Raw genomic sequence first — 11,047 nt, 5'->3', positions numbered from 1 at the left:
AATGGAGAATGTTTATTATAATGGTGATCTTTATAATAATTTTTGTTTTGTTAAAATACGTAAAGGAAACAGAAATTTTTATTTATTAGGCTTATGTTGAACGTTTGGCAGCTCTCTTGCATTGGTGAAATTGTCACATTTAGAGATGCCACTCTCATTGTACTAAACTGTTTTATTTCAAGGATTCAACGGACGAAATAAACACATATCACATAAAATCAATTAAAATTTATATATTTTAAATTTATATTATTTATATATACTACACACGTTATGTAGGAATATTTTGATAATTATAACAGTCCTTGCATTTCATTCATGAATTGCATATAGGCATCGTCCTTTGTGGCCGCCTTATTTGCTTCTGCAGTTTGAATGCTTGGTTCTTGAATCATCTTGGTTCGCGTACCAGGTTTTCGTGTTTCCTCCCTCTTTATACGTAAAGTCGATGGAACGAAACGAGTAACATCAGCACTCAAATTTCTAAAAATAAAATATTTTAAGCACACATTTACGCAACACTTATAAAATAAATATATGATAATTTACCTAATCTGTGGTTTGGCTGTTATAGTAGTTACACCTTTACTTTGATCTTTATGCAATTGCTGTTGATTTTTATGGTGGTGAGCCATTCGAGGTGGCATACCAGGAGGAGGTCCAGGAGGCATGCGTATACCCATTCTTGGTGGCATACCACCCATACCATGTAGCCGTGGACCAGGTGGGGGACCTGGAGGCATACGTATACCAAAGTTATGCAGAGCTCCAGGTGGTCGTAATGGTGGAGGCCTCAATATCATCGATGGTGCCAAGCCGGCTACAGGAGGCATAGGTGGAGCGGGAACAGAGAGATGTGGACCGACATGCGGGGGCACAGGAGGCAAAGGAATTGTGACAGGAACAGCTGTAGATGCATGAATTGTAGCAGCAGAAACTTGTACATTTGCTGGACTACTTGTTTCCTTTCGCTTTCTTTTAGGAGATTGTATAGCATCTTCACTTACTTCCCCACTATCTGAACTGTCCGAACTGCGACTACTTGCAGGTGCACTATCGTCATCGTCAGAATTTTCAGATTTTTTAGGTTTCTCGTCTTCATCAGACGAAGACGCTTCATCGCCGCGCAAAGCAGCCTCTCGCTCCTTTTCTTTCTTTTTGTGTACATTTTCCATTTCCTTCATAAATTCATCAATATTTTGACCTGAGATAGCTAGCATCCGTTGCTGCAAAGAATTTGGCTTACTTAATGATTTCGACTTTGAAGCTTTTAATTTTGGATTATAATCTTTCACATCAACTTCATCATCTTCGGCATCTGTGTCTAAGTCATTCATTTGGAGAAGAATAGGTGGCGGTCCAGGCGGAACACCTAAGAGCTCTTTCTTTTTGACATCATTAGTTTTGTCAGCTGGTTTTGTGGTCTAGGTAACAATATAGATATTACTAACAATATTTCTGTTTAATTTTTAGAAATCACATACCGCTTCTTGATTTTTTTTTATAATACCAGGTGGCGCCCCAGGGGCAAAAGGTGGCAAGGATAATGATGTTGGTGGAGGTGGTAATCTGTTGGCGACATGGAACGTCAAAGCGCCCGTAGAACTAGCATTGGAACCCTGGGTTGAGGCTGGTAGAGGGATTTCGTCAATTTGTACACTCTGTGCATGCTTTACACTTTCATAATATTGTTGCTTTTTGAGTCGTTTCTTTTCATACTCCACTTCTTTCCGTTTTAATTCAGCCCAATGCTCGGGTTCATCATTGTGCTATAATTAAATGATGCATTTAATTTGCTTATATTTTATGCAAGAACTAATAATAACTTACATAAAGACGCATCACACGGTCAAAAGTCTCCTTCAACTTCTTCCTCTTATCCCGAAGAACCTTTTCATTTAACGGTGACGGTTGCAATACATTATACTCTATAATATAACGGTACCTTTTTTAAGCACTAGAAAAAAGTACGTATAGATTACAAACCCATTTCATCAATTTTTTCCATTTCTTCCAATATTTGCCCCGGGTCTTTATTTTTTAGGACAGCTGCCCGGACCATTTGTCGCTGTCGTTTATTTTTCTTCAGCTCTTTTTTACGCGCTTCCTTTCCTGAAAACAATTAGAAGCATGCACAAAGGTAGCATAGAGACTTGATGTAAACTTGTATGAAAATATACATACTTGCTTGATCCGTAGGATTCATATATTTCCCACTTTTAGTGGTATTAATAGAACGCCGTCCCATTGTTCCTATTTAAATTTCTATTTTAAATGTATAAATGTTAATTTTTCTAGACAATAAATCTAAAAGTTTTTTATACACCGGATTACTTTGCTAAGCAAAGTTTGCTGTCAAACGAAATGAAAATATTGACTCGATATTGATATCGATGTATTGTGCTGTATGTGCTGCCACATCGTCCAAAATTATTGCAAATGGTTTGAAAAATATTGAAAAGTCAGTATAATTTTCATATTTCTTCATTCTTGATATCGATAAATTATTAAAGAAAGCACCCCTGCTTAAGAAGAAGCAAGAAATGGTTTTCATCAACGCTTTGTATTTGAATTTGTTTCGTGTAGTGTGATTATATTCGACGTTAATACCTGCTATTTTGATAACAAAATGGACGGGGAACAAAAATATAAACTAATAACCTGCGTTGATCCCACTAAAATCAATGTACCTATAAGAGATAGTACGTTTAGATTTAGATTTGTGAACTATACATATTTACAAAACACAAGTAACTGAACTGAATGTTTTCTTTTTTAGGATTTGCAAAGCTTACACTGTCAAATAAAAAGAAACAACACGACACATTAGAAACGTGTGAAGAATGCATCCCCGGTGATGTGGAGCCAATAAAACGCGTTAGTCGCAATCTATTAGAAATCATGGATGATGTAGCTCCAGGCAGTTCCCAAACTATCGCTGTACATAAAAGTGCTACATCTGCATCCACTTTGTCCAATTTAACAGAATTTTCTCCAATGGATGGGAAGAGTGAAAATCTTGACACTGAGAGCGGTTACTTACAGGGAAATATTGGAGCAGCTTCCACAATTTCTAATATTCCTCACTATGTTAATCCCCTGTTGCTTAGTGATAGCAATGGAAGTAAAGCAAATGAACATATTTCTTTAAATAATGATATATCAAGAGAGAATACCGAAGATATGCAGCCTTTACAAGTGAGTGACTATAATCACACTGCAGAGTATTTACGGGAATACGATATATCAACACTAACAAACGACGTTTCAAAAATGGCTGTGAGTGCGCAGCATTTAAAAAATATTGAAAATGATGGACTTATTAAAGAAACTACATTATTGGTTTCTACAGAGAGTCAACGAATGAGTTGTGACTTGGAACAACATAAACTGCAAATATGCAACATAAATTCCCGAGGTAAAAGCCAAGTTCCTGAAAATGCTGGAATGTCCCAATCTGGTTGTATATCATTGTTATCAACAGACGATAGTTGCAGTGCCATAACAATAAGTGATAGCACTGTTTCTGAATGTACGGATTTCAACTTTATGACATCTGATATACCTGAAAGTGGTCATTCTGCTGATGCCTTCATCCCAAATACATTTAGTAACGAAAAAGCAGATCGGATGGAGGCATTTTTACGAGATGTTTCGCAACAGCGCAGAGAATTGGAAGCAAATCACAAAATTATGGAAGATAATTTTAACTCTTTAAGATATATTGCTGCAGTTACTCCTGAAAAGAATATTGTAACAAATAATGCCTACCAAATTCATGGTGATTTGGCGTATGCGGCCACAGAATCCATGACTTCCATTGCAAGTGACCTGCTAGATAGAGATGAGTGTGTCAGAATTTCGAAAACAATTGTTCAGACAGACTCACTTTTGAAAAATGATACTTTATCAATGAGCAAAATAAAGACAGAAGAATTTTCAATTGGTGAAATTCATAGTGAATGCGAAAGAAGTGCTGAAGGAGACCCCCGACGTCTAGCTCATGAAGAAACTGAATTGAACTCACCTACATTCAAGGAGAGAAAAAACAATTCAATAGTATGTAGTGAAAAAAGTTCCATTTCGCATGTTAGTAACGTGGATTTGCCCGAAGATTCAGTTATTATATCTGAGACGTCCAGCGAAGATATGAATATTCCTTCAGTCAACATTAGCAATAGTAGCAGTGAATGTAGTCGAACAGGTAAGAACGTTGTTTGATATTCAAAAGTATATTTTAACATTATATTTTTTATTTTAATATAATTTTCAGAAGCTGAGCGGAACCAATCATCAGCACCGCAAATAAGTATCGGTAATATAAATATTTCTGCCAAGATTAATATAAAAATTTCAATTTCACAATTGGAAAGTTTGGAAGATGAAAGTGTCAATAACGATAGCAATAGTGAAGAAGAATGTAATAGAGTTAATGAAAATAGTAAAAATGTAACAACAACCGCTTTGGCATCTAAAGATCAAGTATTTGAGACGTCGTGCAATGAGAAAAAGCAACATAAAAGTAACACAAACCCATCCGAATCTATTGAAAATAGTAATAATAAGGAAGAAAATTCTGATGAGGATGAACCGGATGTGAATTTTCTAACTCACGCTGAAAGACTTCTCACCCAAGTATACGGGAAAGCATGGAAAACACCGGAAGTAATACGCACTCTGAAACGTACCAGCCGCACTCCGAAAAAAATGGACTCTACACAATCACCACAATCATCTAATAAACAGTCTTCATTTAAGGAAACAAAATCAGAATCGCATAATTTGGTCAACACCACTGGCAGAAGCAAGATGAATCAAAGTGTGGTAGAAAGCGCCCTCGATGATTTTTCTATTTGTACGTCATAACTTAATTATTAACAAAAGTGTAAAAAATGTGAATTTTGCTAAATTATTATTATATTTATTTTAAAGTTCGTCGCGATATTGTTCAAACAAATTTGGACTCTACTCGCTATATGACCCCTAATTTACATAAGGACCAAGTTATATCCGCTGCTCAAGATAATAACTTTAACAGCGAACCGCGTTTTAATAGGCAGCGAAAAGAACATCGGGAACAAGACTTTAAATTACCAAGAACCGAAGTAAAAAGAAAATGTCCAACAAAGCGACAACAGAATATTGTGGCAGCAGCTGAACGTTGGCGTCAATTGGTCGATGTAGATAGCGGTACGTCAGGGGACAATGCTTCTGATGACGAAACATTAGATAAGACGCCAACACACGATAATTCACCTAATGGTAATATGGAGAATAAATCTGATGAATGGAGCCCACCGTCTGATCAAAGCGATGACAGTGACTATAAAACCTCACAACCCAAAAAAGGCCCCAAAGAAAACGCTACAAAAAGACAAAGTAAGAAGTCAACTAAAACTAAAGATGCGGGTGACTCTACAATATCTCGTCGTGTGAAAGCGAAGAAAAAAGATGATATAATTTACTTAGATTTATCTAAAGATGAAGTAACCATACAAGAAGGTGAAACAAATTCTCCATTGGCAAATAATGGTAATATTTATAACTTATCATTATAATTATAAAAAATTACTTGAACATTTTTATTTTCTGTTAATATTTGCGGCACAAGATGCGAATTTTAATACCCATTTGGAAAATATTTTGCGGACTTGCAAAGCGACCGACAGGGCAAAAATACCAGCTACCCCAACCACTGGTGGAAAATCAAAACGAAAGTTATTCACTGCAAATTTTGGAGAAGAAGATGTAGACTTAACCATTGGCGAGGACGGGGTGCAACCTCGAACTCCTGTTAGACGTGTTCCAACAACTGATGAGGAAAAACTTTCACACGATATGGAACGAGTAAATATAAGAGATGGTCTAGAAAACTTTGAAATATTTAATAAACATTTGGAAGCAATAAAACGCGGAAATCCTGTTTTCAGTATGACTCCAGAAAAGTCAACTGGTAATTCTATAAATTTATAAAATATTTTATTTTATCTAAGATAAATACTTTTTTTTATGAATTTAGACTCTCCTAATCAAACGAAACCTTCAAAAATATTGAGGGAGAGAAATAAGATTTCAGAACAAATGTTCCCTACATTTAAAAACAAATACGGCTTTCTAAAATCCCTTGATGGTAAATATTTAAATTTTTTTGAATAAAAATATAATTTTACATCCATTTTTAGTATGTGTGGCCAAATCTCTTTGTGATCCAAAAGCACTATGTTACCGCGAGAATTATCGTACAAAGAAGGAAGAACTGGCAAATTTGCTCTACGAGCTCTATAATGAGAAATTATTTCAAAACAAATTAGAAGTGCCACTTCAATGGAACAAGAAACTGTGCAATACAGCTGGAAGGTGTTTAAATAAGAAAAAGTATGTAGTAACCTGATATATGATAGTACTTATTTAAATCATTGCTTTTTAATATTTTCTAGTTCATATATATATGTATATGTATATATATATTAATTTCATATATAATTTTTTTATCTATTCTAGAATGGGCACTCGAACAAGTGTTATAGAGTTGAGTGAAAAGGTTCTAACTAGTGCTGATCGTTTGCGTTGTACATTAATACATGAGTTGTGTCATGCTGCTACTTGGATATTTAATGGGGAAGGTGGTCATGGTAGTACTTGGAAGCAATGGTATTTATATAGTTTTTCATTTACTATTACTACATCGGCTAAATTTAAAAATCAACGGATATGAATTACAATTTAAATAATGTTACAAACATACAAACATATATCAATATATAGCTTGTTTTTCTATAATAGCAATATAAAAATAATTTTATAACCTTCTAGAAACGATGATAACATAGACATTTCTTTTTCAGGGCGTTGAGAGCTAACCAGGTTTTTCCAGAAATTCCGAAGATCGGTGTGTGCCATCAGTATGATATCGAATATAAATACACTTACAAATGCACCTTATGCGGCGCAAAGTATGTTATAATAAGATATTCCTTGTTGATAATATAAGCAAAACTTTTTCTCACAGATCGCACGCTCACTCAAAATCGAAGAAAGTTGAAAATATAAGGTGTTCTTTTTGTCATGGTGCCATTGAGATATTTTTAAATAAAAAGGATAAAGATGGCAATATTTTGCCCACACCAGTTCGCGAGCCAACGGGTTTTGCAAAGTTTGTCAAGGACAATTACAAACTATATAAACGCCCCGATCTCAAACATGCTGATGTTATGAAGAAATTAAGTACTGAATTCGCCTCTTTAAAGATACCAGAATAAAAAAATGAAGTTGTTGGAAAGTTTTAATAAGAATAACTGAAGTTTATTCCTGCATAAAATTTGTATTTTACATGTATTTATGTTATTATTATATTTGTTAACTATAACTGAAAAAAACATATTTTTATGTCTTTTAGTGATTTTTAAAATTATAAATACACTTTCAACAGCACTTTTTGCATAATCTTTGCGTTATTTGCTCATCGCTATTAACATCTGTAAGCAGAACTTCACAAGTTTCAGACAAATTTGCTCCAAGGCATATTTGCATTGCCTCCAACTCTGCAAGCATATCTGATATACGCTCTGGAGTTAAAATATCAACTGGCCAATGCTCTTCGCGGATCAACCTGCTCACTAAATACATTTTTAGGTCGCCTGAATCATCCACGATCAACATTTTTTGTATATTTAATTGTTCTTCATCTACACATACGAACATTATCCGTTTTTGGTGTGGAGAGCGATGAACTCCCCACAACGTTGTAGGCAAAACTACCTCAAAAACACTATCAAAGAGGTTGTCAAAGTAATCCACCTCTGTTATTGGATTGGAACAGTTGACAAGGTTTTCGGTTTTATTGTCAGTTAAACTGCTTTCGCTATTTTCTTTATCTTGTAGAATAATAATTCCATCAGCTCTATCCAGATTTTGGTTACACTCATTAGATATGTCCTCAAAACTTTGCGATTCAAATTGCTCAGCGTCCTCGTCTAGAAATTCAGGGGTTCTGTGCAAAATATCTGCAACGGCTGTAAGAACCTTGGATTCATGATGAACTTTTATAATTTCAACACTGCGCACACATGCCTTTTCACGATTCTCTTCAGGTACGGCATCTTGGTTACCTGCTAAGTTTAATTGTGCAATGGATTTTTTATTTAACGCGTCAGTATCTTTAGATTGCTTTAATACATGTGATTTATGATTATTTATTGATTTGGTTTCTCGATCGTTGTTTTCAATCTGAAATTAATTATATATATACTTATCATCAATTTAAATTAGTTTATGGCATGAAAATTTTTATTTATACTGACAAATTTGTTGAATTCGAGGTTTCTTGTTGGCACCACATTTGGTTTCAGCCTTGGTCTCTCCCTCTCTATTAAAAACACTTCCCCACCAATAGTGTGGCTGAATGACTTTAAAATATCCTCTGGTTTAAAATGGTATTGGCACACTCGCCAAGAGCTTTTAACAGGACGCGCTAAACTGGGTATCGCCTCAAGCCATTTTTGCACCAATTCCTTTTTTTTGGGAAAGCTAAATACAAATCGTTTATTTTGGCTTTTGTTGAATTTTTCACAACCCGGTACTGAACAATAAACCATTTTTATGTTCTATAGAGCTAAATTTTTATTTGACTCCTCACAACTTAATAAATGTAAACAAACCGAGAATCTTCTTCTTCGCTTCAGTTTCCACACCAATATATTGTGAATGTTTTACTAAGATCAGCTGTTCAAAGCATTGACGTGTTTTTGCACTGAAACTTGTTTATGCGTCCAGAAATTGTTTTTCTTATTCCCGGTGTCCAATATAATGAAAAATTTATTATATTATAATAAATTAAGTTAGAACAACTGAAAGAAAATGGAACGTAATGTGCTTCATAGCAGCATACTTAGTGGGGCTTTCAGTATTATTTTCCAGGTATGTTAGTTTATCTATATTTAAACCAGCTATAATCAAATAATTGGTGTCAACAACGGCTGATAAGCCTTTTCTGTTTTTGCCCGTCCGAAGGTTCTATGTCGCATTCTTACTTTTGCTATTAATGCTTATATTGTACGTAATGTTGGACGTGATGTGTTGGGCATTATGAACGTACGTTTGCTTCTGTTGGAAAGTACTTTACTGTTTTTATCCAGAGAAGCTTTTAACCGAGCAGGACTTAGTGCCACTACTCAGCAACGTAACAAATGCTCATGGGCGCAGTTAATAAATCAAATGTGGCTCACGTGAGTTAATTTGATAATATTTAATGATGAAATTGTAGTAGTTAAAATAATTATACTTAGAGCACCGACATGTATAGTTATATCCATTCCTTGCGTATACATTTGGTTGCATCTGTTGTCACCCGTTGAGGAGCAATACAATGTGCAATACCAATTTGGTTGCTATGCAATGGCTTTGTCATGTATTGTTGAATTATGTGCCGAAGCCCCTAGTTTTGTGACACAAGTGTTTTGTTTTGTACGAGTACGAATTGTCTTGAATACTCTACATATATTGGTACGTTCAGCTGTTTTTCTCTGGATTGTGATAAATGACAAAAGCGTCGCAATTAATGCTTTTGCTATAGCTCAGCTAATGAGCACTGCAACAATAATATTTGGAAACTACGGCTTCTTTTATTTCTATATTCGACGACTCAATCAACATAAAGGACAAAGTGATATGAAAGATTTTCCCTTTACAAAATTAAGCGAGTTTTTCCCTGGAGTGATGAAGAATGAAGTAAGTTTGATGACATATTAATAACCGCTAACATAGTTTTTTATAGAAATATATATTATTAAAATTGTCCTAGGATAAATTCTTCAACTCAGAACTGCAAATTCTTACCTTAAGCTTTGTTAAGCAGGGCGTACTAAAGCAAATCTTAACTGAAGGTGAAAAATATGTTATGTCTGTAAGCCCAGTACTGAATTTTAGTGAACAAGCTACATATGATGTGGTAAATAATTTGGGAAGCTTGGCGGCACGTTTTATTTTTAGACCTATTGAAGAAAGTAGCTATTTTTTTTTTACTCAAACTATTGCTCGTGACGTCGATTTGTTTAAACAAAAACGGGTAAGATTGTATATACATTTTTTTTAGTTTGTCGGCAAGATTGTACTTTTTGTTTAATCCTTTTGCAGGAAAGCGTTGTGCAAGCAGCAAACGTTTTACATAATTTATCGTTAGCGGTTACATCGATTGGACTATTAGCCTTAACATTTGGTCAAAGCTATTCTCATACATTACTTCTACTCTATGGCGGTGCAGATTTTGTTGCCGGCGGACTTCCAGAAAAATTGTTACAGTGGCATTGTTTAGCTATATATTTCTTAGCTATAAACGGCATAACAGAGGGTTACATGTTTGCAACGAATACAAGCAGAGATATCGACAATTATAATTACTTAATGGCTATATTCTCCGTTAGTTTTCTAATACTATCTTACATTTTGACAAGCTTCTTAGGTCCGGTTGGATTTATATTCGCCAATTGCGTAAACATGTTTTGTAGAATATGCTACAGGTTTGCATAAGAAAAATACGTTTATTTAAAAATAAATAATTTTCATATCTTTCTAGCACCCACTTTATATATCGACAATATCAGCCAACAGATTTAATGCCGCTGAAAGGCTTGTTGCCTGGTAAATGGTTTATCTTCACGCTTTTAATATCTGGTTTGTTTTGCAAATACGTATCGGTGAGTTCATGAAAACACTTATAATGAATCATTTATTTATTAATATTGCTATAACTTTTTAGTCATCATCAATTCTAGTTCATCTATTGTATGGATTTTTAAGTGTTTTTTGTTGTTTGCTCATTTGGACTATGGAAAACCTTGAGCTGGTTAAATTAGGATGGCGATATGGGCAACGAATTAAAAATGATTGAAAAAGCGCATAATTTACACTAATCAACTTAGCACAATATTTCCATAAATAAATTATTAAAATTAAAAGGAACGGAATATATATCCATTCATTTGAAAAGCAGAAGAAATGGATACTCCTATGAAATCTTTTAATGGGACTTCAAAGTATCTGAATGTAATAA

The 11,047-nt window shown here is 34.5% G+C and overlaps 4 protein-coding genes across 5 annotated transcripts; 2 read left to right on the top strand and 2 right to left on the bottom strand.

Moving 5' to 3' along the window:
- Nucleotides 1-213: 213 nt before the first annotated feature.
- Nucleotides 214-2,382, bottom strand: LOC126758766 (WW domain-binding protein 11). The gene is made up of 6 exons (XM_050473145.1): nt 2,185-2,382; nt 1,987-2,112; nt 1,831-1,928; nt 1,485-1,769; nt 550-1,424; nt 214-483 (listed from the first exon to the last, which is right to left on the bottom strand). The coding sequence occupies exons 1-6, from the start codon at nt 2,246-2,248 to the stop codon at nt 294-296; spliced, it is 1,638 nt and encodes a 545-aa protein (XP_050329102.1). The 5' UTR covers nt 2,249-2,382; the 3' UTR covers nt 214-293.
- A 162-nt stretch (nt 2,383-2,544) lies between these two features.
- Nucleotides 2,545-7,279, top strand: LOC126760501 (germ cell nuclear acidic protein). The gene is made up of 10 exons (XM_050476168.1): nt 2,545-2,702; nt 2,780-4,204; nt 4,274-4,855; nt 4,933-5,532; nt 5,612-5,953; nt 6,020-6,130; nt 6,183-6,375; nt 6,502-6,651; nt 6,846-6,953; nt 7,010-7,279. The coding sequence occupies exons 1-10, from the start codon at nt 2,630-2,632 to the stop codon at nt 7,257-7,259; spliced, it is 3,834 nt and encodes a 1,277-aa protein (XP_050332125.1). The 5' UTR covers nt 2,545-2,629; the 3' UTR covers nt 7,260-7,279.
- On the bottom strand, nt 7,269-8,682 carry LOC126760505 (uncharacterized). The gene is made up of 2 exons (XM_050476174.1): nt 8,301-8,682; nt 7,269-8,226 (listed from the first exon to the last, which is right to left on the bottom strand). The coding sequence occupies exons 1-2, from the start codon at nt 8,592-8,594 to the stop codon at nt 7,423-7,425; spliced, it is 1,098 nt and encodes a 365-aa protein (XP_050332131.1). The 5' UTR covers nt 8,595-8,682; the 3' UTR covers nt 7,269-7,422.
- A 49-nt stretch (nt 8,683-8,731) lies between these two features.
- LOC126760502 (protein RFT1 homolog) lies at nt 8,732-10,956 on the top strand. 2 transcript variants are annotated; one of them, XM_050476169.1, is made up of 7 exons: nt 8,732-8,916; nt 9,010-9,224; nt 9,285-9,726; nt 9,800-10,063; nt 10,132-10,514; nt 10,571-10,691; nt 10,754-10,956. In XM_050476169.1, the coding sequence occupies exons 1-7, from the start codon at nt 8,857-8,859 to the stop codon at nt 10,883-10,885; spliced, it is 1,617 nt and encodes a 538-aa protein (XP_050332126.1). In that variant the 5' UTR covers nt 8,732-8,856; the 3' UTR covers nt 10,886-10,956. The 2 variants fall into 2 exon arrangements, with proteins under 2 accessions (XP_050332126.1, XP_050332127.1); XM_050476170.1 differs by having other exon boundaries at nt 8,831-8,916; nt 8,984-9,224.
- The last annotated feature ends 91 nt before the right edge of the window (nt 10,957-11,047 follow it).

This window comes from Bactrocera neohumeralis, chromosome 5, assembly GCF_024586455.1.
Source record: "Bactrocera neohumeralis isolate Rockhampton chromosome 5, APGP_CSIRO_Bneo_wtdbg2-racon-allhic-juicebox.fasta_v2, whole genome shotgun sequence".
Taxonomy (NCBI): Eukaryota; Metazoa; Arthropoda; class Insecta; order Diptera; family Tephritidae; genus Bactrocera; species Bactrocera neohumeralis.
Note: the sequence above shows the minus strand (reverse complement) of the source record. Positions and strands in the feature narration are given on the sequence as shown.

What these genes read in the sequence shown, in the direction of transcription:
- LOC126760505 (XM_050476174.1), bottom strand. Translation starts at nt 8,594, where the DNA reads ATGGTTTATTGTTCAGTACCGGGTTGTGAAAAATTCAACAAAAGCCAA. An exon ending in ACCTCGAATTCAACAAATTT is followed by an intron (nt 8,227 to 8,300) that starts GTCAGTATAAAT and finishes AATTAATTTCAG; the next exon opens with ATTGAAAACAACGATCGAGA.
- LOC126760502 (XM_050476169.1), top strand. Translation starts at nt 8,857, where the DNA reads ATGGAACGTAATGTGCTTCATAGCAGCATACTTAGTGGGGCTTTCAGT. An exon ending in CTTTCAGTATTATTTTCCAG is followed by an intron (nt 8,917 to 9,009) that starts GTATGTTAGTTT and finishes GCCCGTCCGAAG; the next exon opens with GTTCTATGTCGCATTCTTAC. An exon ending in ATTTGTTTAAACAAAAACGG is followed by an intron (nt 10,064 to 10,131) that starts GTAAGATTGTAT and finishes ATCCTTTTGCAG; the next exon opens with GAAAGCGTTGTGCAAGCAGC.
- LOC126760501 (XM_050476168.1), top strand. Translation starts at nt 2,630, where the DNA reads ATGGACGGGGAACAAAAATATAAACTAATAACCTGCGTTGATCCCACT. An exon ending in CCTCGATGATTTTTCTATTT is followed by an intron (nt 4,856 to 4,932) that starts GTACGTCATAAC and finishes TTTATTTTAAAG; the next exon opens with TTCGTCGCGATATTGTTCAA. An exon ending in CTTTCTAAAATCCCTTGATG is followed by an intron (nt 6,131 to 6,182) that starts GTAAATATTTAA and finishes ATCCATTTTTAG; the next exon opens with TATGTGTGGCCAAATCTCTT.
- LOC126758766 (XM_050473145.1), bottom strand. Translation starts at nt 2,248, where the DNA reads ATGGGACGGCGTTCTATTAATACCACTAAAAGTGGGAAATATATGAAT. An exon ending in TAAAAAAAAATCAAGAAGCG is followed by an intron (nt 1,425 to 1,484) that starts GTATGTGATTTC and finishes ATTGTTACCTAG; the next exon opens with ACCACAAAACCAGCTGACAA. An exon ending in ACAGCCAAACCACAGATTAG is followed by an intron (nt 484 to 549) that starts GTAAATTATCAT and finishes TTTTATTTTTAG; the next exon opens with AAATTTGAGTGCTGATGTTA.